General features: G+C 43.5%; 2 protein-coding genes across 16 annotated transcripts in view; one reads left to right on the top strand and one right to left on the bottom strand.

Annotated features, from left to right (window-relative positions):
* The first annotated feature begins 1,327 nt into the window (after positions 1-1,327).
* On the top strand, positions 1,328-7,821 carry LOC131917591 (nucleoside diphosphate kinase B). The gene is made up of 5 exons (XM_059271536.1): positions 1,328-1,481; positions 1,676-1,805; positions 4,281-4,382; positions 5,807-5,919; positions 7,608-7,821. Exons 2-5 carry the CDS (start codon positions 1,680-1,682, stop codon positions 7,723-7,725), a joined length of 459 nt encoding a protein of 152 aa, XP_059127519.1. The 5' UTR covers positions 1,328-1,481; positions 1,676-1,679; the 3' UTR covers positions 7,726-7,821.
* A 2,880-nt stretch (positions 7,822-10,701) lies between these two features.
* The window catches only part of Mbtd1 (mbt domain containing 1), a 68,259-nt gene continuing 58,819 nt past the window's right edge, over positions 10,702-20,141 (bottom strand). For 10 of the 15 annotated variants that reach the window (XM_059271525.1, XM_059271522.1, XM_059271526.1 and 7 more), the window contains 2 exons: positions 18,207-18,398; positions 10,702-13,892 (listed from right to left, as the gene is read on the bottom strand). In XM_059271525.1, the coding sequence (XP_059127508.1) occupies positions 13,774-13,892; positions 18,207-18,398 (311 nt within the window). In that variant the 3' untranslated portion in view covers positions 10,702-13,773. Of the gene's footprint in view, positions 14,004-18,206; positions 18,399-20,141 lie in introns of all 15 variants that reach the window. The other 5 variants (XM_059271528.1, XM_059271529.1, XM_059271530.1 and 2 more) reach the window with 3 other exon arrangements.

The raw sequence follows: 20,141 nt of genomic DNA, 5'->3' as shown, positions 1-20,141 counted from the left end.
TTTTTTTTTTTTTTTCGAGACAGGGTTCCTCTGTGTAGTTTTGGTGCCTGTCCTGGATCTTGTGCTGTAGATCAGGCTGGCTTTGAACTCACAGAGATCCGCCTGGCTCTGCCTCCCAAGTGCTGGGATTAAAGGCGTGCGCCACCACCGCCCACCTCTTTTCTTTTTGGTTTTTCGAGGCAGAGTTTTTCTGTAACTTTGGAGCCTGTCCTGGAACTTACTCTGTAGACCAGGGTGGCCTTGAACTCAGACATCCACTGCCTCTGCCTCCTGAGTGCTGGGATTAAAGGTGTGTGCCACCACCACCCGGCTTATTGTATTTTTTTAAAAAATTACATGTAGGTGTATGTGTTGGATGTGAGTATGTGCACAAGGCACTTGTCTTCAGAGATGAGAGGCATCAGATCCTCTGAAACTGGAGTTACAGTTGTGAGCTACCTGAAGTATGTGGGTGCTGGGAACTGAACTCTGGTCTTCTGGAAGAGCAGCAAGTGCTTTTAACTGCTGAGCATCTCTCCAACACCTCATTTTATATATTTTGAGACATAGACCAGGCTTATTTTGAACTGTGTAGCAGTGGCTGTCCTTGAATCCTGATCCTCTTGCCTCTATCTCCCTAATGCTAGCCTTACAGGCATCTGTCATCACATCTGGCTTTGCTGCTTTTGGAGTACCGTGTACTAAATTGACCAGGCTGGTCTTGACTTCTCTCTGAAGTACTGGCAGGCTGTTAGCTTTTGGAAACTCTAGACTCTTGCCAGGAGTGCCTCAGGTTGAAGTGGGTAGTGCTGGGCGGGCAGGGATCCCAGTCTCTGGGTGGGAACAGTGTGGCTAAAGGATGCTGGAAAGGTAGGTGGGAAGACAAACAGCAGGGGACAGATCCTGGTGTCAAAGGGCATGGGTTATCCTAGGAATTGGAACGTCATTCTGAGATGGACATGAACAGATGGCCTTCTGAGGAGGGGGCTGAGGACACACTTGGCTCCTAGGGAAGCTGTCATTTTGGATGAGGAAGGCTAAGAACTCAAGCAGAGAGGAAGGAACAGAGGGTTGAATTTCAGAGGTGGTCAGGAGTTGGGGTACCCTAGAGCAGGGAGAGTCCAGCTGGGCGCTAGTGCCCCAGGGAAGGGTGAATGCAGATGTCTCCAAGAATAAAGAATTCAGGACCAGTAGCAGGTCCCTGTGTTGGAGCATATAGTAGACAAAACACAGTCTGACTTGGGTGGGGAACAAATCACTTACTTCCTCTCAGCCCTAAATAGCCTTACAAGGCGAGGGCATGCACTGTGGGACGCTGGGCGGGGACAGAGACGACTGGCAGATCAGACCGACTGAGCGTCCTGGGTTGGGCAGCGGGTCCTCCGGGGTGTGGCGTCCCTTGTCCCGCCCTGCGCCCCTCCTCCCTTACCCCGGTGGTGGTTGCTCTACTACTCTTTGCTCTGGTCGCTCTTCGCAGACACTAGCCGACCATCCAACTTTCGGTAAGGCTGGGATGCACTCTCTACCCCAACATCACCCCACCTCAGGCTACCACGGTTCCCTCCCTGGACCTTCCGGGTGGGGAAGAATACCCGGAAAGCCACGTGTCTTCCGCGGCGGTGGCGGTAACCCACGTGGCCTCCTGGGCGGGCTTGGTTGGGCCCAGCCTCATCGACTGCACTTCTTGCCCCGGCAGGACCATGGCCAACCTCGAGCGTACCTTCATTGCTATCAAGCCAGATGGCGTGCAGCGCGGCCTGGTGGGCGAGATCATCAAGCGCTTCGAGCAGAAGGGGTTCCGCCTAGTGGCCATGAAGTTCCTTCGGGTAACGCGCCCCTCGCCCCTACCCTCTCTGTGTTGGGTCCCGGGTGTTTTGCCCTTCAGCCAGTGGTTTGTCCACGTCGCCTTTTGGAGTTGGAGTCACGCCTCTTGGCTGATTTCGCTCCTAGGAGAATCTTTTGACCTCTGCCCCTCACCAGACGGTGGTGGCCGGCCGGCCCCTTCCCAGGCCGGGGAGGACAGACGCCCTTGGGAAGGTTAAGCAGAGGTAACGTGACTCTGGCCTGGCTTCCCCTCCCGCTTTGCGCCCTGGTCCTGTCTCGGTCCTTTCCGCCTTGCACAGGACGTCCACTCTCCTTGTGTGTCTCCTGGGGCAGCAAGGAGTGGAGACAGCCTGGGGCCCACACTGTAGGAATGAGTGGGTGGGGTCTTGCAATCCTTTGGTGCCTTAGGAGAAAGTTTGGGATCACGGAGGTGTTAAGGCTGCATCCCTCCTTGGAGTTGGATAACTATTTTCCATATATGTGGCCACAGCTGAAGGTGTAGTTGGTATAGTGCTTAGCATATGTATTGGATTCCCAGCCCTGCACGAACTAGGGTGTGGTGGCACATACTGTAATCTCAGCACTTGGAAGGTCGAGATAAGAGGATCAGAGGCTCAGGGTCACCCTGGGCTAACGCCTGGAGTTTAAGGGCAGCCTGGTCTCCATGAGACCCAGTCTGAAAAAGAAAAAAAGTTACTCTCCTCCCCACCCCCATTCCCCAAGGTTTTTTGAGGTAGGGTTTCTCTGTGTAGAACTCTCTATAGACCAAGTTGGCCTGGAACTTACAGAGATCCTCCTGCCTCTGCCTCCCTACCACACTACCTCATGGATAAAAGGTTACTTTTTTTTTTTCCCTAAAGATTTATTTATTTATTATGTTTACAGTGTCCTGTCTGCATGTACCCCTGCCCAGCAGAACACGGCACCAGAACTCATTATAGATGGTTGTGAACCACCATGTGGTTGCTGGGAATTGAACTCAGGACCACTGGAAGAACAGCCAGTGCTCTTAACCACTGAGCCACTTCTCCAGCCCTAAAAGGTTACTTTTAAAGTATAAATATCTACTGGAATTGAACAAAGGGTTTCAGTTTAGTTCTTGGGGCTGGAGAGAAGGCTCAGTGGTTAAAGCACCTTACTCTTCCGGAGGACGGGTTCAATTCCCAGCAGGCACATGGCAGCTCAGAACCAAAACTCCAGTTTCAGGGGATCCAACACCCTCTTCTGGCCTCAGTCGGTATGAGACATGCAAAGGATGCAGAGATACACATGTAGGCAAAACACCCACACACATAGTTATTTAAAAACAACAAAAAACCAGGAAAGCCTCAGGAGCAGAGGCAGGTGGATCTATAAGTTTGAGGTCAGCCTGGTCTAACATAGCAGTTCCCGGCCAGCCAGGGCTACATAGAGAACCTGTCTCAAAAACAAAACAAAAAAAGATTTTTCAGGGTTGGAGAGATGGCTTAGCAGTTAAGAGTACTTGTTGCTGAGGCCATGGGTTTGATTCCCATCACTGCAGGGTGGCTCATAACCACCTCTAACCAGTTCAGGGGACGTGATAACTTCTGGCCTCCTGGGCACCAGGCACACATGCAGGCAAAACACTCATACACACAAAACTTAGGTTTGTTCTTATCTGAAATGTTTAAAAGGTTCACTTGACCAGGAGAACCTGAGGTGATCTATTATCGGGCACATCCAGCCAACATTTCACTTTCCACATCTTGCCTCAAACCACTTGGTTAATGTTATAAATCCTTAACATCATTGACAATACAAGAGAGTTCTGTGAAGCCCTCGCTCTCCTGGAGCTCTGTTCTGTAGACCAGGCCTGCCTCTGCCTCCCAAGTGCTAGGATTAAAGGTGTGCACCACCACCGCCCAGCTGAGTCTTTTATTTTTTTAAGACAAGATCTCTATCTCAGGCAGCTTTGGACTTGTGATTCCCCCTTCCACAGTCTCCCAAGTGCTAGGATTACAGGCATGAGCTGTCATGCATAGTGTCTTGTTAAACATTTGCTCTTGTCTTGTGCATGGTGTGTGTATGTCCATCTTGTTTGAGTCTCTTGTTCACAGCTGCATATTCCAGGCTAGCTGCCCAGTGAGCTTCTAGGGCATCTCCTGTCTTTACCTCTCATCTCTGGGTGGGAGGTGCTAGGAATTCAGACTCAGGTCTACAAGACTGCATGGCTTCCCCGCAGTCATCCTTTTAAAAACCGGTCCTGATGACTGAACTCATGATCTTTCACCTGCTAGGCAAGCACTCTACCACTGAGCTGCATTCCCAGCTCTAGGGTATCTTTATGATCAGAATAGTTTTTTTCTGCCATAATGGTGTCAGTTTCATGGAATGGATCCTTTTGAATGTACTGAAATACCAAACCTGGAATTAAGAACCTGCCATGTTGGAGAGCCCTTCCCCACCCACAAGGTGGGATACAGCCTGTTCCCTAATGGGATCCTCTTGTCTGCCAGGCTTCTGAGGAACACTTGAAGCAGCACTACATTGACCTGAAAGACCGTCCTTTCTTCCCCGGGCTGGTGAAGTACATGAACTCCGGGCCTGTGGTGGCTATGGTGAGTGTTTGTGATGTACTAACAGGGGAATGAATTACTTTGTCTTCTCTCTTTTGGGATTGGCTTTTGCTTTGTGGCCCAGGCTCATCTACAACTCTACCTCTTGAGTACTTCGGTTCTAGATAGGCAGGAGTTAGTTAACTAGGTGTTTGGAAGGGGAAAGGAAAGGAAATCTGATTTTGAAAGGCTCTAGGCTGGAGAATTCGGTGGTAAGAGCTCATGCTGCTCTTGAAAAGGTCTGGAGTTAGGTTCCCTGCACCCACACATGCTGGCTCACACCACTTATAACTCCAGCTCCAAGGATCTGATGCCTCTGGGCTCCATAGGCAGCAGTATTCACATGTGCATGTGTACACACACATATAGCTAAAAAAATAAAAGGAACCAGGTGGTTGGTAGTGTATCATGCTCACCTTTAATTCTAACACCTGGGAGGCAGGCAGGTGGGATCTCTGTGAGTTCGAGGCCAGCCTGGTCTACAGAGCGAGTTCCAGGACAGCCAGGACTACACAGAAACCCTGTCTCAAATAAAGAAAATGAAAAGAGCTTAAGGCAGATCTCTGTACGCTTTCAAAGAAGTACTATGTCTGACAAATACTTTTGACTGCAATGTTTCCTTGCTGTGGAGATCGGTCTATATAAATAAAATGCTGATTGGCCAGTAGCCAGGCAGGAAGTATAGGTGGGACAAGCAGAGAAGAGAATTCTGGGAACGGGAAGGCTGAGTTAAGAGATGCTGCCAGCCGCCGCCATGAGTACCAACATGTAAGATACTGGTAAGCCATGAGCCATGTGGCAAGGTATAGATTTATAGAAATGGGTTAATTTAAGATGTAAGAACTAGATAGTTAGAAGCCTGAGCCATTAGGCCAAACAGTTTAAATAATGTAAGAGTCTGTGTTTACTTTATAAGTGGGCTATGGGACTGCCGGGGCTTGGTAGGAGCTGGAGAGAAATTCTCCAGCTACATTTCCTAGATCCAGGAAAGTATTTCTAAGTATGTAATGTCATGCAAAATTTCTCTAGCCCTGCACTATGGGTGCAGTGTCTTCTGGGTGGCTTTGCTGTCCCCTGGGGGTGATGGTAGAGTGCAAGGAAAAGGTACTGAAATTGTTTGAGTACTTCCAGTTCCTAGACTAGTTCTTTCCTTCTCTTCCCTCCAGTACTGTCTCCTTTCCGATTAACCCTTGCCATCTCTCGCTTTCCCAGAAAGGCCCTTCCCACTCATCACTGATGTTTCCCCAGACTTTGTCCTCTTTGCTTTTTTTTTTGGTGATTTGTTTACCCTCAAGTTGAGTAGTCTTTTCCTATGTCCTACTTATGTTTAAAACATAGGCTCTTGCTCTCTGCTGGGGTTGTCTGACCACAATGCAGAAATCAGTGTCATTAATGGTTCTCAGTAATTGTCTTTTTCGTCTGTCAAGGTCTGGGAGGGTCTCAATGTGGTGAAGACAGGCCGAATGATGCTGGGAGAGACCAATCCAGCTGATTCAAAGCCAGGCACCATTCGAGGGGATTTTTGCATTCAAGTTGGCAGGTAAGAGTGTGTGTGTGTGTCAAGGGAAGTAATACACTTTTAACTCTGAGTATACATTTTAGGCATATCCCAAGTTTAGGAAAACCTGAATTTAATATAAGGTGGAAATTATCACTAAACACTTTCACAAATGATTGCTTAAAATTTGTAATTGAAGCCGGGTGGTGGTGGCGCACGCCTTTAATTCCAGCACTCGGGAGGCAGAGCCAGGTGGATCTCTGTGAGTTCGAGGCCAGCCTGGGCTACCAAGTGAGTTCCAGGAAAAGGCGCAAAGCTACACAGAGAAACCCTGTCTCGAAAAACAAAAACAAAAACAAAAACAAAACAAACAAACAAAATTGTAATTGAAACACTATACAGAGAGCTGCATGTGATAGTTCCTATGTGGGAAACCAAGGTTTTTTTTTTCTTCGAGACAGGGTTTCTCTGTGCAGCTTTGCGCCTTTCCTGGAACTCACTTGGTAGTCCAGGCTGGCCTCGAACTCACAGAGATCTGCCTGGCTCTGCCTCCCGAGTGCTGGGATTAAAGGCATGCGCCACCACCGCCCGGCGAAACCAAGGTTTTTAACCTCACCAAATTTGGTACTGTGTGTATGGATGTGAAACCTAACCTTTTGATTCCCTAAGTCATAATTTGTACCCAAACTTTGTAGATTCAGATGGAATAAAATGATTGTTACGAATAAGCATGGATGGCATGATTTAGTTTGCAAATCACTTTTAAGAAAATGCATGCCAGGCATGGTGGTGCACAACTTTATTCCACACTTGGGAGGCAGCAGCAGGCAGATCTCTGAGTTCAAGGTCAGCCTGGTCCTAGGGACAGTTCCACTACAGCCAGGGCTATGCAGAGAAACCCTGTCTGGAAAATCCAGCCAACTAACCAAAGAGAGATAATGCAGAGGGCTGAGGCTGTAGCTTAATTGGTAAACTTCTTGCCTGGCATGAAGGAGGCCATGGGTTCAGTTCCAGCCCATTTAGGAGGTGGAGGCAGGAAGATCAGAAAGTTCAAAGTCATTTCTAGCTGTGTAGGAAGTTTGAGACTACCCCTTTGCCTCCCACCCCCCCAAAAAAATTTAGGACTGGCTCTTGTCTGCCTTTAGATTTGGAGGCTTGCCCACTTCTATTTTCCAGTAATTTAAGAAGGAACTTTTCTTTGGCAGTCGTAGCAATCTTGGGTTATAAATACTTTTGAAGGGAAATCTTGGAAGTTTTAAGTTGAACTAAGGCTTTTGAGTACCTTTACAGCTTTTTTCGGTGTGACATTTAAAGATTTTCCTGAGGGTTTTGGTTGCATATGTATGATGTGTGCCGTGTCTACAGAGGTCAGAAGAGATTATGAGATGCTTTGGAACTGAATTATACATGGTCGTGAGACACCATGTGGACTCAAACGTGGGTCCTCTGCAAGAGCAACAAGTACTCTTAACCGATGATCAATCTCTTCAGTCCTATCTAATGGATTTTAGTTAAATGTTTTGTTACACTGAAGGTTCATTGTAGGGCCTCACACATTCTAGACCGGCACTCTCAGTCCTACAGTTGGTTTTGGGATAATTGGGGCATGTAATTCAGTGTCAGGTGGGCCACTGACTGAAAAGGTCTGCAGTATCTGCGCCTTGCTGTTATCTATTAAATGGCCTCTGGCACTTTGAAACACCACTTAACAAATTAGCTTTCTTTTTTAGGAACATCATTCATGGCAGTGATTCAGTGCAAAGTGCACAGAAGGAGATCAGTCTGTGGTTTAAGTCTGAAGAACTGGTTGACTACAAGTCTTGTGCTCACGACTGGGTGTATGAGTAGAGGTGGATCCCTGGACATAGCTCTTCATTCCACAGAATGAATGGATCATCTTTTCTAAAACAATAAAGACTTTGGAACTGGATGCAGTGCCTTGTGCTCATTTGCTGGAACCGAAAGTAAATTTGTCCCATGACTGTGACAGCATTAAACAAAGTAGTCTTATTTACTATGAACAAAAATCTGAATCTTCAGCCGGGCGATGGTGGCACACACCTTTAATCCCAGCACTCGGGAGGCAGAGCCAGGCGGATCTCTGTGAGTTCGAGGCCAGCCTGGGCTACCAAGTGAGTTCCAGGAAAAGGCGCAAAGCTACACAGAGAAACCCTGTCTCGAAAAACCAAAAAAAAAAAAAAAAAAAACAAAACAAAACACAAAACAAAACAAAAAAAAAACTGAATCTTCTCAGAAACAAGCTAAAGATCAAGACACTTACTAGGGAAGGTTCTAGGGGAGAGTCAAAGTGTGACTGGCTGTTTAAGGAAATAACCCAAATTTGCATCAGCTAATAGAGAAATGTGTATTTCTGCAAGATGGGTGTGTGAAAACACAGTGACAGTGAAACCAAATCAAGTAGGCCAGATTTATGTCTGTTACTCAGGAGAAAGTCTCAAGACAAAGGTAAAGAGACACCATTGAGATGAAGGGTTAAAGGGCAATGAATGTGGTTCCCAGGCTGAAGCTTGTACACAGACTCCTGCAGCTTCATTCCCTCTCATCAAGCATGCATGTGAGGGTCTGGTGTACAGAGGTCAGAAGGGGGTGTCTGATTGACTGGAACTAGATTTATGGATGCTGTGAGCTGCCACATGGGTGCTGGGTACAGAACCTGGGTCTTCTACAAAAGCAGCAATTGCTCTTAATCACTGACCATCTCTTCCCCTAACATGTTCCCCTGTGATGGCATGTGTGTGCACTGGTGTGGGTGACCTCAAGCTGTAGATAAGGGTGGTTTAGAGTTGCCCACTTTGGGTACTGGGATCCAAACTTCTGGGTTCTCTGGAAGAGCAGCATGGGATATTCAGTGTATTCTTGGAAGGGTAAAAGCACGTAAGTAGTTCCATTTTCAAGGCTAACCTTCCGGTAGTACTTCCATCTCTCAAAGTCTGGCTTAAAACACAAGCAAGTGCCTGTTGACTATTCAGAAACTGATAAAGCCTGGGGTTGGTGGCTGAGTTGTGAGTTTTGAGACCAACCTGGGGTACCTGAGACCTCTCAAAACAAAGTTGGTGAAAACTGTCACTCTTAGCTAAGACAATATGCTTTTTCCAGACAGAGTTTCTCTGTGTAGCCCTGGCTGTCCTGAAACTAGTTTGGTAGAACCCGGCTGGCCTCAAACTCAGATCTGCCTGCCTCTGCCTCCCTGGTGCTGGGATTAAAGGCGTGCGCCACCACCAGGCTGTTTTTTCTTTTCTTTTTCATGTATACTGGTTACAATGATCTAATCAACACGTGATTTTTGTCTCTGCCTGTCTGCATATAGCTCCTAAACACTACTAATTCCTTTGATGAAAAGTGTCTGTATACTGAGAGAATGGAGTGAGCTGCAGGACACACTAAAAGGAGGAGGGTGATAGTAGTAACTAAAGGTTGAGCTGTCACCAGTGGCTAAACATAACCAATCATGTCTAGATAATGACATCCAGAGGAAGTCCAAAGGAGGACAGCGTTTGGTTACGATTCACATTATTCCTGTTACATGTTTTACCTCCTATACCTTGTATCCTTTGTCTTTTGTGATGTTAGGGAATCAAATCATTGCCTCTACAGTGTCAGCCCCCCCGCCACCCCCCCCCTTTTTTTTTGGTTTTTCGAGACAGGGTTTCTCTGTGTAGCTTTGTGCCTTTCCTGGATCTCGCTCTGTAGACCAGGCTGGCCTCAAACTCACAAAGATCGCCTTGCCTCTGCCTCCCGAGTGCTGGGATTAAAGGTGTGTGCCACCACCACCCGGCACCTTTTTTTTTTTTTAAACAACAAAAAAAGCTGTATTCTGTGAGGGCACACATGCGATATATATCCTGAAGGAGTGGAGGCCAGAGGACAGCTTTTGGAACTGGTTTTCTCTTTTCACCATGTGGATCCTGGTGACTAAACTCAGGTTGTTAGGCTAGGTGGCAAGTGCCTTTATTTGCTGAGCCAGCTTGCCAAGACACCCAGCTGCTGTCTACTGGAATTAATTCTACCTGGTGTGGGGGAAAAAATCTCCACAGATCTAGTTCAAGTGGGGCTGGGGACATGTCTCTGGTAAAATGTACCTGAGGCCCTGGGTTGGATCCCCAGCACTTGACACACAGTCACCCAGAGTATGGACTCCAAAGCACAATGTTCTAGACAAAAGTTCTAGACTGTATTTCTCCACAAATGACACACTTTTGCTCCTACTCTGGGTTGTGGCACTCTTCCTGCTTAGCCATGAAATCTCAGCTCCAATGCAACTGTTTACACTGACCCGTGGCCTCTTGCTCCTGTTGGACAGTGCGAAGTCCCTCCTTACAGTACCCTCTTTTGCTTTACTTTGTATCCTGACTATCCTTTGAGCCAAGTAACGGCCATCTTGGGAGTCCAGCTGTGCCTTTTTGCTAACAATCATCTTATTGTCCACTGTTTACCCTCCCTGCCACTCTACCACCTGTTGTATAACTCATGCCTAAATGCATGTGGCCTCAGAAAGAGGTTAGAGTATGTAGGGTAAGCCTGACTTAGCTCAATTCTTGGATGCCAGAGTGAAAAGAATCAGCTCCTGAAAACACACACACACACACACACACACACACACACACACACACACACGCCCTGAAAAGGGGCTTGCTGCCGAATCTGAGACCCTCAAGCCCACTCCAGGACTCCTGTGGAAGGAGAGAACGGACTTCTACAAGTTGTCTGGCCTCCACATGGACACCAAGGCACATCCACCCGTGCTCCCTAATAAACAAATGCTAAAAAAAAAAAAAAAAAAAAAAAAAAAAAAAAAAAACCCGGTAACTTTAACATTTTATTTTGTGTAAAAAAAGGGCAAATTTAGTGAATTATTTTCATCTTGTACACAAAGTTATAATTTTAATGCTTTTCACATCCATGCTGAAAATTTGCGTTTGGTAAAAATGAAAGGAACATAAATTTCTCTGAAGGAATTTTTCACGCCATTATATACATTTCACGAGAAAGCTTGAAACACTTCCTCAATGATCACAAGTTACCAGAAAATAAAAGATTAAATTTGTCCAGATATTGATCTATATATCAAACGCACACAGAAATGATGTAAAAACCTTATGTATTTTACTTTGGCCTCTGTCCTTGAAAGGTTTGCCCAGGGACAGATGCATTTTTATTTATTTATTTTTATTTTTTTGTATAAATGACTGTGGCTTTATTTAAAATATGAAAATCAAAGGAAGATACCCAGTTTAATCACAGTATTTTTAAAATCCCTCCCCAATATTAAAGGATCATTACCAAATATATAGCACCATAATACAAATATTGATGGGCGAGGGTATTCACATCACACAAAATTAATAATAATAAAAACAAACAAACACTGAAAACCCGTGTTAGTATCCGCAGAATAAGAAGTTGATAACAGCTTTAGCTTTCCTCATACACAGCAAGGAAAAGGTTAAAAAGTTTAAACTACTAAAAGTTCCCAGGCTCCTAACAGGAAAACAAAAACAAACCCAAGGTCAGCAGTACATTTTGAACCGTGAGAGCACGGGGCTACTGAGTTGTATGACGACAGGAATTATGGCTACAATGGAAGCCTCCTCTGGTTAACTTTCTGTGTTAGCAGCAGGAGTGAGGGTCTTAACAAAGTAGAGGGCTTCAGGTTATGTTCAGACTAACAAGTCCTTACCAACCCTTCACTGTTGGTGGACATAATGAACACTTTATGAATGTTTAGGTGGGGAATTCTAAACACGCCAAGCCCGGTTTTGGTGTAGAATTGGAAGCTTTAAGACCTGGCTACATATGAGCACTTCACAGAACTAATTACCAGGACTGGCTGGCATGAAATCACATCCTTCCTGGCTTACAGTTCCTTCTCTGGAGAGCTCCTACACCTAAGGTGTGAGGAGAGCACCCCAGACAACAGTCTTCTTGTGCTGGTACCATGGAAGCACAGTCCTGGGCTAATTCGCTGAGCCTGAGAATAAAGACTGCTATAACCTTTGCTTTGGACCTTTTCTAGGCTTTAAGCTCCTGGGAAGATCCTTCAAAGTCAAAGATTTGGGAAGTGTGAGGATGTCACATTTACAGTAGGTCCCCCTCAGCAATGTTGTTTAAGATAAATATCCAGTAATTTTACAGTTGAATTCACATATATTTGACAGAGAATCAACTTGCATTGATGTGATCAGCATTTAGCCCCCAGAGTCAGTATTTAGAAATGGTGACATGCGATTCCATACATTTTTACACTATAAAGTAACACATTTACTTCCAGTAGCTACTACAAAACCTTATGATATTAACCCCTCTTGCATAGAATGAGGTAAACCTGTGCGTATTACCAATGCTATTATTCCCAAAAGTAGAGCATTATTTTAGAAAATAAATTGCTGGTTTTTAACGTTCTATGCATTTAAAAGTCAAACAAAAATCTTACCTAAAATGTCTCCTGGGGTTTTCCATTAGCGTTTTTTAAAGCATTCCATAGGCTGAAGGGCTGCAGAGGTTAATCATTTTGATTAATTTCTCACTAGCCCTGCCTATTTTCCAGAGGAGATGGGCAGTATTACCACTCTGAAGAGGCCAGGCTCAGACCCAGAAGCACTTCTAGAACAGATGCAATGAATTCCTGAGAGTTTAGTTTATGAACCTCACTGGTAAATTCTAGAGCTCTCATTCAGTCACAACTCGGTAGAAGGGGAGAAAATGCAGAGAGCAAACCTTTCACCAATTTACCCTTTTATCCTATTTTTTAAAGGAAGCCATATGAATTTTAAAATGGGGAATGTTTACAATGGTCCAAATCAGTTGTTAAAATAAATTCTGACTACAATTAAAGACAATTTACAGTATGTGTCTGTGTATATGGAATTTTAAGAAAAGTTTTTTTTTTTCCTCCTTCCTCAAATCAGTTTCTAACAAATCCAAGACACTTAAAAGTAGAGCTGGAATGATTCTGAAATCTAACCTTATTCTGGTTAACAATTTTTTCATCTGATTCTCTTGGTAATACAGAACACCTGTTTTCAGGTGTGGTTACATTAAGTTGCTCTCTCTCAGATAGAGGGAAATGGCAGAGGTTTGATAAGAATATCCCTTTTATGGGATGTCCTCTGGCAAAACAGAACAAACTCAGGAAAATATTCATTTTCCCCAACCCCTTATGTAGACTGAAATCCTGTGTATCTTGTTAACCATTCCAGTTTAACACTTTAGTGTTAGAAAATTTAAATCATTTTTACTCGGAGAGCATATAAAAGTATCCAGAGTTCTCCTAGTTTCATATACAACTCCAAATAAATTTTAGCAGAATGAAAAAATTTCTGTACAAACATTTAAATGGGCTGCAATAAAATGTCAGCGAGCACAATTAATGACCCCTTCCGTGATCTACATGGTGATGAGCCCTCTGTGAGGGGTTCAGTTGCATATTTCTGCAGCAAAGGAAGCTGGAGATATGACTGGCCTAACTCTAAAATCCAAAAATCTCCCAACAGGTACCAAGAAGGTTCATTTGTAATGACAGTTCATTTGCATTTACAACTATATCCTTCTTAATCATTTCCTTCAATCCTGTTACCTAAGCTTTAATCTTACCAAAAAAGTTAGAATTTCAGTTCTTGTTAACAATGCACATAAATCCAAACTTGGAAAATATTACAAAATTCTTTCAAAAGCTTCAAATACAACACAAAAATCGTCCATCTTTATAAATTGAAAAATTCCCCCCCCACCAAAATAGTTTCCCCCCCACCTGAAAAATCTGGAACTGAACTTTCTGTGTTTAGCAAAATGTCCCAGTAGAATAGCCCGCTGTACAGCTGGGTGACTACAAACCTGTCCTGTAAAACAGTCCCTCCCACCCCTAGTTTCTGAGCCACCTCATGGCTCTTGTTTGATGTAGAAGGTGGCAGAGCCATTGCTTTCTTGGTCAGATGCTCCTTGGAGGAAGCTATAATCCTCTCCATCTAGCAGCTCCTCCTTCAGCTGTGACGTGGTCACTGTATGAGACAGAAAGGCACGGGATGTTACCAAGTCTTCTGGAGTGCCTTGGTTGTTCATCTTCATGTTCTATCAATTTTACAGCTAAGAAGACGCCATTTCTTCAATACCTATAAAGATGAAACCATGGGAGGCTAGGTGGAACTCAAGGGTAGAATGCTTGCCTAGGACGCATGAGGTGATGGACTTGACCCCAGTACTGCAAAATAGACAACGATAACAAAGTCCTAAAAAATATTAATATGTGTGTGTGTGTTTCTAGGGCCTTGCTTATGTATATGTTAGGCATGTACTCTATCATTGGGCCATACCTCTCAATCTTAACTTTAATTTTAAAGTATACTGTCAATTAAGAAATGCTTAGGAGAGGAACAATGCTGCACACTGGGCACTATACAGTGGATGATCTCCAAAATAATGCTCAAGTAACAGTGTTCATTAATTCAACTAAAATAATTGAAATTCTTAGGATTAAATATTTATTTTTATGTCAATGCCTATAGAAACTAACATATTTCTTGAAAATTTGGAGGTATAATACTCAACATGACAGTGTCTGCCTATGCAGCCCAAGAAGGCCTTGAATTTGTGATCTTCCTGCCTCTACCTCTAGAGGGCTGGGATTGTAGGTATACACTACTACATCCAGCTAATGTTTCTTCAGCCAACTTAGTTTTGATAAATCTGAGCTCACTAGCTATGCCTCCTTCCTCTTACCTGAGTCCTATGATTATTTTTCTTTTCTTTTTTTTTTCTTTTAAGACAAGGGCTCATGTAGCCCAGGCTAGCTTCCTGTCTCAGCCTCCAAGTGCTGAGATTATAGGTGTGAGCCACTACAGTAAACTACTTTGAATCTTTTAATATACCTAATTATCAAATTAGCTTTATTATATGTATGTATGTGGCTACTGGAAAAAAATACAGCACACAGTACACATGATCTCTCTCTCTCTCTCTCTCTCTCTCTCTCTCTCTCTCTCTCTCTCTCCATATACATACATATATATATATATACACACACACTGTGTGTGTGTGTGTCTGTGTGTGTGTGTGTGTGTTGTGTAGTTTAGTACTATCTATGATTTGAGGCATCCAAGGTGGGGCTTTAGAACATACATTTGAATGAAGGGGGCCCGCATGTGGAATATAAAACTGCTTATACCCCAAACCCCTGAACATAGTCACTTTATTTTCTTCCCTCCTTCTGCCTCTCACTCCTTGTGTTGGATATTGACCCTAGGGCCCTGGGCATATTAGGCAAATGCTCTAACCCATAAGCTACAATCCCCACTCCCAGACTCCCTTTTAAAGTTTGAGGCAGGGTCTTTGCTAGGCTGCCCAGATTGACTTAGAATTTGTAATCTTCCTGCCTAACCTCACAAGTGCTAGGATTACAGGTGTGTGATGTCATCATGCTCAGCCTTATTTTATTTTTTTCATGGTGCTGGGGACTGAATTTTGTTTTGTGAATGCTAGGTCAGCACTCTACCACTGGGCTACACTTCCAGACTCTGTGTACTGATTTTAGTTATGAAGCTATCTTTAAAAATTAATGACCCCTCTCCCAGTCCAGGTGTGTTGGCTCACACCAATAGTCCCAGCAGTCTAGAGGCTGAAGAAAGCAGATCGTGAGTTTGAGGCCAGCAAAGACTATATACTATATAACAAGACCAACAAACAAATACAAAACCTAGCCCTAGGACATCCTTTTAGATTTTTATCTATTTATCTGTATTTTTGAGACGAGGTCTCACTATATAGCTATAGCTGGCCTGGAACTTGCTATGTAGATGGATGAGACTAGCAAAGATCCAACTCCTGAATGTTCAGAATAAAGGCACGCACCATCATAGCTAGCACTTCTGACATCTTATTTACTAATTTTAAGGAATAATGTTTTGAGAGATGACAATTCAACTTACTTTGGTTCCTATTTTGGTATCGATGGTAAAAACTTAATAGCCCAAAGACAAAAAAGTGAATATACTGTGTATAGTAAGAACAGAAGAAACAACACACCGTTGAAAGGCAAAGCATGTACAACTGTATAGTTCTTCCTTTGCTTAACATAAAATGTGTTCTAACGAACAGTAGCAAATATGCAATAGCTATCTTTCAGATCTAACCAACATGCAGTAAGTATTAGAGACATTTTAGTACTATCACAAAGATAAACATGGAAACAAAGCCCACATTTCATTAAAGGTGCAGTACCCACAATAAAAGGTTGAACGTTATCTTGTTATACAATGATTAGATGGCTAAATGAATGGGAATTACCATGCTTCAAGATCAAAGATGTCTCACTCAAATGGATGTATTTTTATGTAAGACAGATAAGCTGAGGTCTTAAAGCACATCCTAAAGCTGTATGCATTTGTACTCAAAACAAGTAACTGGGGTAGAATCATGTTAAAATATGGAAATGATGTACTTCAAAATCATTCAAGATAAAGGTGAAACATTCACTCAGATATGGAATGTTTTAATGCAAACTTTCACTTTTCATGGAAACTGTAATAGTCTGTCTGGTATCATCCTTTCTTCCTAGCCTTTATTCTCAACTAGTGACGATGAATGCACTAGGTCAAGTGGCTCAGTGTCACATTCTACACCAATGCCATTTCTACACTCGGCTTTTAAAAGGGATTCACTTTAGTGACACTAATCACGAACATTCACAAAAGAAACAAATGGAAGTCACATCTCATAGGTACAAAGCCAATAATAATAAATTCTCCAAACAGCTAATCCAATCATGACTTTCAGACATGAAGGCAGTACAGTTTCCACAGCATTTCCCTGAGCAGATCATACCACAGCCCACAGGAGACACCCCAGAGCTCAGAGGACAGGCACTAAAAGAAGGAGGAAGTCAAAAGCCACAAGGTTTTCCTTGTAGCATCTCACAAGTCAAGTTTAGCTTGTAAATCAGAACCTCTATCAAAACATGACACATACTTCCAAAATTGGTCTGTTTAAAGAAAGTGCTCTGAAAAGCCAATACAAATTTAAAAAAGTAAGAATATTCATATTTTTGTCAGGTAATCAACTTCATAAATAGCACGTGTGAAAAGAGAAAAGTTAAAAATGAACTGGAATACTCTTAGTCCTTAGAGGTTGGTGCTTAGCAGAGTAGCTAACACTGTTGGTATTGATGAGACAGGGTCTCTCAGGAGGCTGCCTGGAATTCCTGATCTTCCTGCTGGGGTTACAGGTCTTACTATCATGCCTGGCTACAGCAGACAAAATCTGGGATTTGTAATCCTACTCTGCTCTTCATATAAAATGAAGCGTATAAATTTCTGTTGATGTAAGGCTACCATAGTGATTGTCAGAAAAACTGACTGGTGGAAAGCTCAAGATGGCCACACACACTGTCAGAGCTGTGACGCTAAGGAGAACATCTTCAACGGAAGTGAAAAAACGGCTGATAATGTCAGGTACAAACATCCTGGCAAAGAGAAAAAGATGGGAACAAAGCTCTAAATTCCATGCAGGTTTTCAAACTACAGGGCCATTTAGGAAAAGCTGATCTGCTAGAGCAAGTCAGTAGAAAAGCAATCCTTAAGCTGTGGAAGGATAGACACTAATCAAACATGCACTCTGGCTTTGAAGCTCCAGGATCAGGACTCCTGTCTAGAGGAAGCTTTGGTCTTCACAATTACAAGGCAAAACCCTGAGCAGCCTTCCTTGACTCTACGATCTTGGCCTAACCCACTAGACACGAAGAAATGTCACTTACTTAATCACTATGCACACTGCAACATGGAATTATGGAAATAAATTTCAATCTAATTCAACACTATGGTATATATATGTTTCAAGTCTGTGATGATACTCAGCTAAGATTTACTACCAAAACCAAAATTCTTGAACTCAACACACACTTTCCCAGAACAAACCGTTATGGAATGTTATGAAAAATGTCTCACTTTTAGGTCTGACTAATTAGATGAGTTCTTCAGGATCTTTCTCTCCCTTAAGTCACATGGAAGTCTACAATGTAATATGTTAGCAATTTTAATTAAAACATGAAGTATAGAGGGTACCTCTTAATTCCAAAAGCTAAAAATGACAGCTTTCACAGATGCTCCATAAAGACAACAAAAACTCCTTTCCTGATAACTCATCTTAGTGAAATGACTACCAAGAACCAGTGAAAATGGATATTTTAGTAAAAAAGGAAAAAAAGAAAAAAAAAAAAAAATCAATGAGTCAGCATTTGTCACGCCAGACCACGCTTTGTCTCCCACCACCCTGCCCAGCACCTGACCCTCTGTAGTACCTGTGGTGCTGCCGTGACTAGTTACCTGTTTTGAGGCTGGGCCTGAACTCTCGGCTAGTGCTGGGAGGTGGGAAGGCCTCCAGGGCTGTCTGTGCTGGCAGGGTTCGATATGGAGGAGGAGTCAACTCTTCGTCCCCAGAGAAGCTCCTCCGCACCCCGCCTGTCATGGGCAGGCTCGACAAACTGACAGGCTTCTTCCCAACTGGCATCTTCCTCTCTAAACATCAAGTCAGACTGAAGTAAGCTTTGACTTAGGTGTGTGGTAAGAAAAGTGCATTGTATTACTAGGAAGGCTGGGTTGTATAGGACACTACAGTCACTTGATTGTGCAAGGCTTAACTTCTGCAAATGTGTGTGTGTGTGTGTGTGTGTGTGTGTGTGTGTGTGCGTGCATGCACACGCATGCACAGTGTACACACATGTTGGCAGGTTGCTTCTAACTTCTCAGGTTTGATAATCCTGGTCTTGACTCTCAAGCTTAAAATGAATAAGGCAGAACAACTGCAGAGTAGTTAGTAAGGACAACTGCTGGGTTAATTTCATTCAAGAAAGCCCAGCTTGAATACTGGGTGAAAAGCCAATGGAAGGAGAGGGTCTTCATTTACTTTCCTGTAGCAGTGCTGGAGAACAGGAGGCTCTCATGCACACTAGGCAAGTGTTCCCATGAGCTGCACACTGATCCCAAGTCTCTGAAGCGTAACTTTTAAGGCAGCACTTCCTTGGCTACAGAAGCCTCATTATGGCCCTTCAGGGGAGAAATCAAACAAAAATAGCCTCCTATGTCTTCACTGAGTGGCACAAGTTCATTGCTATATAGTGTGCTCCCCTTAGTTTGTGTCAGCAGTGCACTCAGACAGCATTTGTAATTCTGACCCAGAAAAGTACTTCTAAAACTCAAAGCTTACTACACACTGCTTACAAGTTCTTAATCTCACATAGGAGGACAAGATCTCAGACAGCCCAGGCTGGTTTTGAACTTACTATGTAGACAAGGTTAGACTTGAACTTCTGATCATCTTGTCTCCATCTCCCAAGCGCTAGAATCACAAGTGTGCGCCACTTTGTTCAGCTTTCTTAATTAATTAATTAGTTTTCAAGACAGGGTCTCACATAGACTAGGCTGGCCTTAAATCAATTAGGTAGCTGAGAATGAACTTGAGGTTCTGATCTTTCTGTTTCTACCGCCTATGTGCTAGGGTTGAAGACATGTACCACTTTTAGTTACAGGCTCATAAGCAAACATAAACATTCCAAAACTCACGAACTGCTTTTACCACACTAAAATATGCTTTAAACTTTGCAAACACTGAACCACCAGGCAGAGTGCAATTAAGAGTGCAAACTGAAAGTTACTCCTATCTTTATAAATGTACATGTTATCTGTTTTCCTCCGAAGTGTACAATGACCCAGGAATCGGCTAAGCTTTAGATAATCTAAGTCAGCAGTGTTTCCATAAAAAATCTGAAAGCCAAGTGAGTTCACACTCAGTTTTCAACTGCCAGGCTACTGTCATGTGCAGCAACTTTTCCTAACTCATTTATGAGTAAATACCATGTATAACCACCAAGTCCTATACACAGTAGCTCCTGAAAATGGTGAAACTTGAAACTGCTCCAGAATCACCATGGTTTGAGAAAAAGTTCTTGGAGGCTGAACAGCTTGTAAGACCCTCCTGGTAAAGCTGTATTCTTACTTTCCAAAGGACTAGTTAACAACTGTCCCTATGTAGCACAACTATAGCACAAACCTGGCTCGTTGTTCACCATTCCAGACAATGAAGACAGTCAACTACCCTGGTGGACAATAAGGACTACCACAACAACTTTAATACAGAAGACCACTGAGCTTGAAGAAACAAGAGCCAGAACACAACAACCCACCAGCAAACTTAAAGACACACACCAGGTTCTGAAGCTCATCTGCTACGAACAAGTCTGTCTGCAGTGGCTAACTTAAGAT

The sequence above is a fragment of the Peromyscus eremicus genome, chromosome 8a (genome assembly GCF_949786415.1).
Source record: "Peromyscus eremicus chromosome 8a, PerEre_H2_v1, whole genome shotgun sequence".
Classification (NCBI taxonomy): domain Eukaryota; kingdom Metazoa; phylum Chordata; class Mammalia; order Rodentia; family Cricetidae; genus Peromyscus; species Peromyscus eremicus.
This window is presented reverse-complemented; position numbering and strand designations above follow the sequence as displayed.